Source organism: Anarrhichthys ocellatus, unplaced genomic scaffold (assembly GCF_004355925.1).
Source record: "Anarrhichthys ocellatus isolate YVR2014 unplaced genomic scaffold, GSC_Weel_1.0 scaffold4021, whole genome shotgun sequence".
NCBI lineage: Eukaryota > Metazoa > Chordata > Actinopteri > Perciformes > Anarhichadidae > Anarrhichthys > Anarrhichthys ocellatus.
This window is the reverse complement of record NW_022283995.1, coordinates 1-724: the sequence shown is the minus strand read 5'-3', so window position 1 is coordinate 724 and position 724 is coordinate 1. Positions and strand designations below refer to the sequence as shown.

Sequence of the window (724 nt, the reverse complement as noted above, 5' to 3'; positions counted from 1 at the left end):
CCCCCCCCCCCCCCCCCCCCCCCCATTATCATCGCTAACTAACATCTGTGTTCAAACAGTGGAGGAGGAAGGAAAACAGACAGAGGATTCCTCAGCTGCTCCACTGCCACGTAAGTCTCTCCGTCTTATATCATCACATGTCAGAAACATTTTTAAATTTCTTTTTTATGACCGTGAATCATTTTTGGTCTTCCACAGAACTGGAGAAAAACGCTCCAAAGAAAGCAATGATGCCTCCAGTTGGTGTTCCTGTTCCTCGCAGATTGATCCCATCTAACTCCTCCGCAACCCTGGATCAGAGGAAAAGAACCCTCACAGACCCTCAGGGACAGAGTAAGTCCACACTGATACGCCGAGTCACCTGGTGGCCTCAGCATTCATATTCTTCTCTTATGCACCATTTCTATTTTAGTGCCAGTAACATCAAAGCTTATTGTCTGATGTGCTCTAGTTTCTCTCGCAGCGATATCGGAGCTGAAACTCAAGTTGGCGCAAAAGGTCCAGTGTTGAGAGTGACCTCTCCTGGTGGGCACCCCTCCAAACATCTGTGAACATCTGCCAGGGACACGTTATCGTCACCCAGTTTCTCTTGTACATTTTGCACATTTACGACTGACAACGGTGTACATTTTGCCAATCCATTTTTCTACATCAGTGTTGTGTTTGTCTAACTTTTGTAATGCAATCAGCTGTTGAATTGTATTGTAAATATTTTTACATATAT

The 724-nt window shown here is 45.0% G+C and overlaps 1 protein-coding gene across 1 annotated transcript in view; it reads left to right on the top strand.

Annotated features, from left to right (window-relative positions):
- LOC116379272 (signal-transducing adaptor protein 1-like) overlaps positions 1–644 on the top strand; it is a gene marked incomplete at its 5' end in the record, with an annotated part of 4,722 nt that extends 4,078 nt beyond the window's left edge. Inside the window, 3 exons of the mRNA XM_031841211.1 lie at positions 60–110; positions 199–333; positions 452–644. Coding sequence (XP_031697071.1) covers positions 60–110; positions 199–333; positions 452–510 — 245 coding nt within the window. The remainder of the gene's footprint in view (positions 1–59; positions 111–198; positions 334–451) is intronic.
- Positions 645–724: the final 80 nt, after the last annotated feature.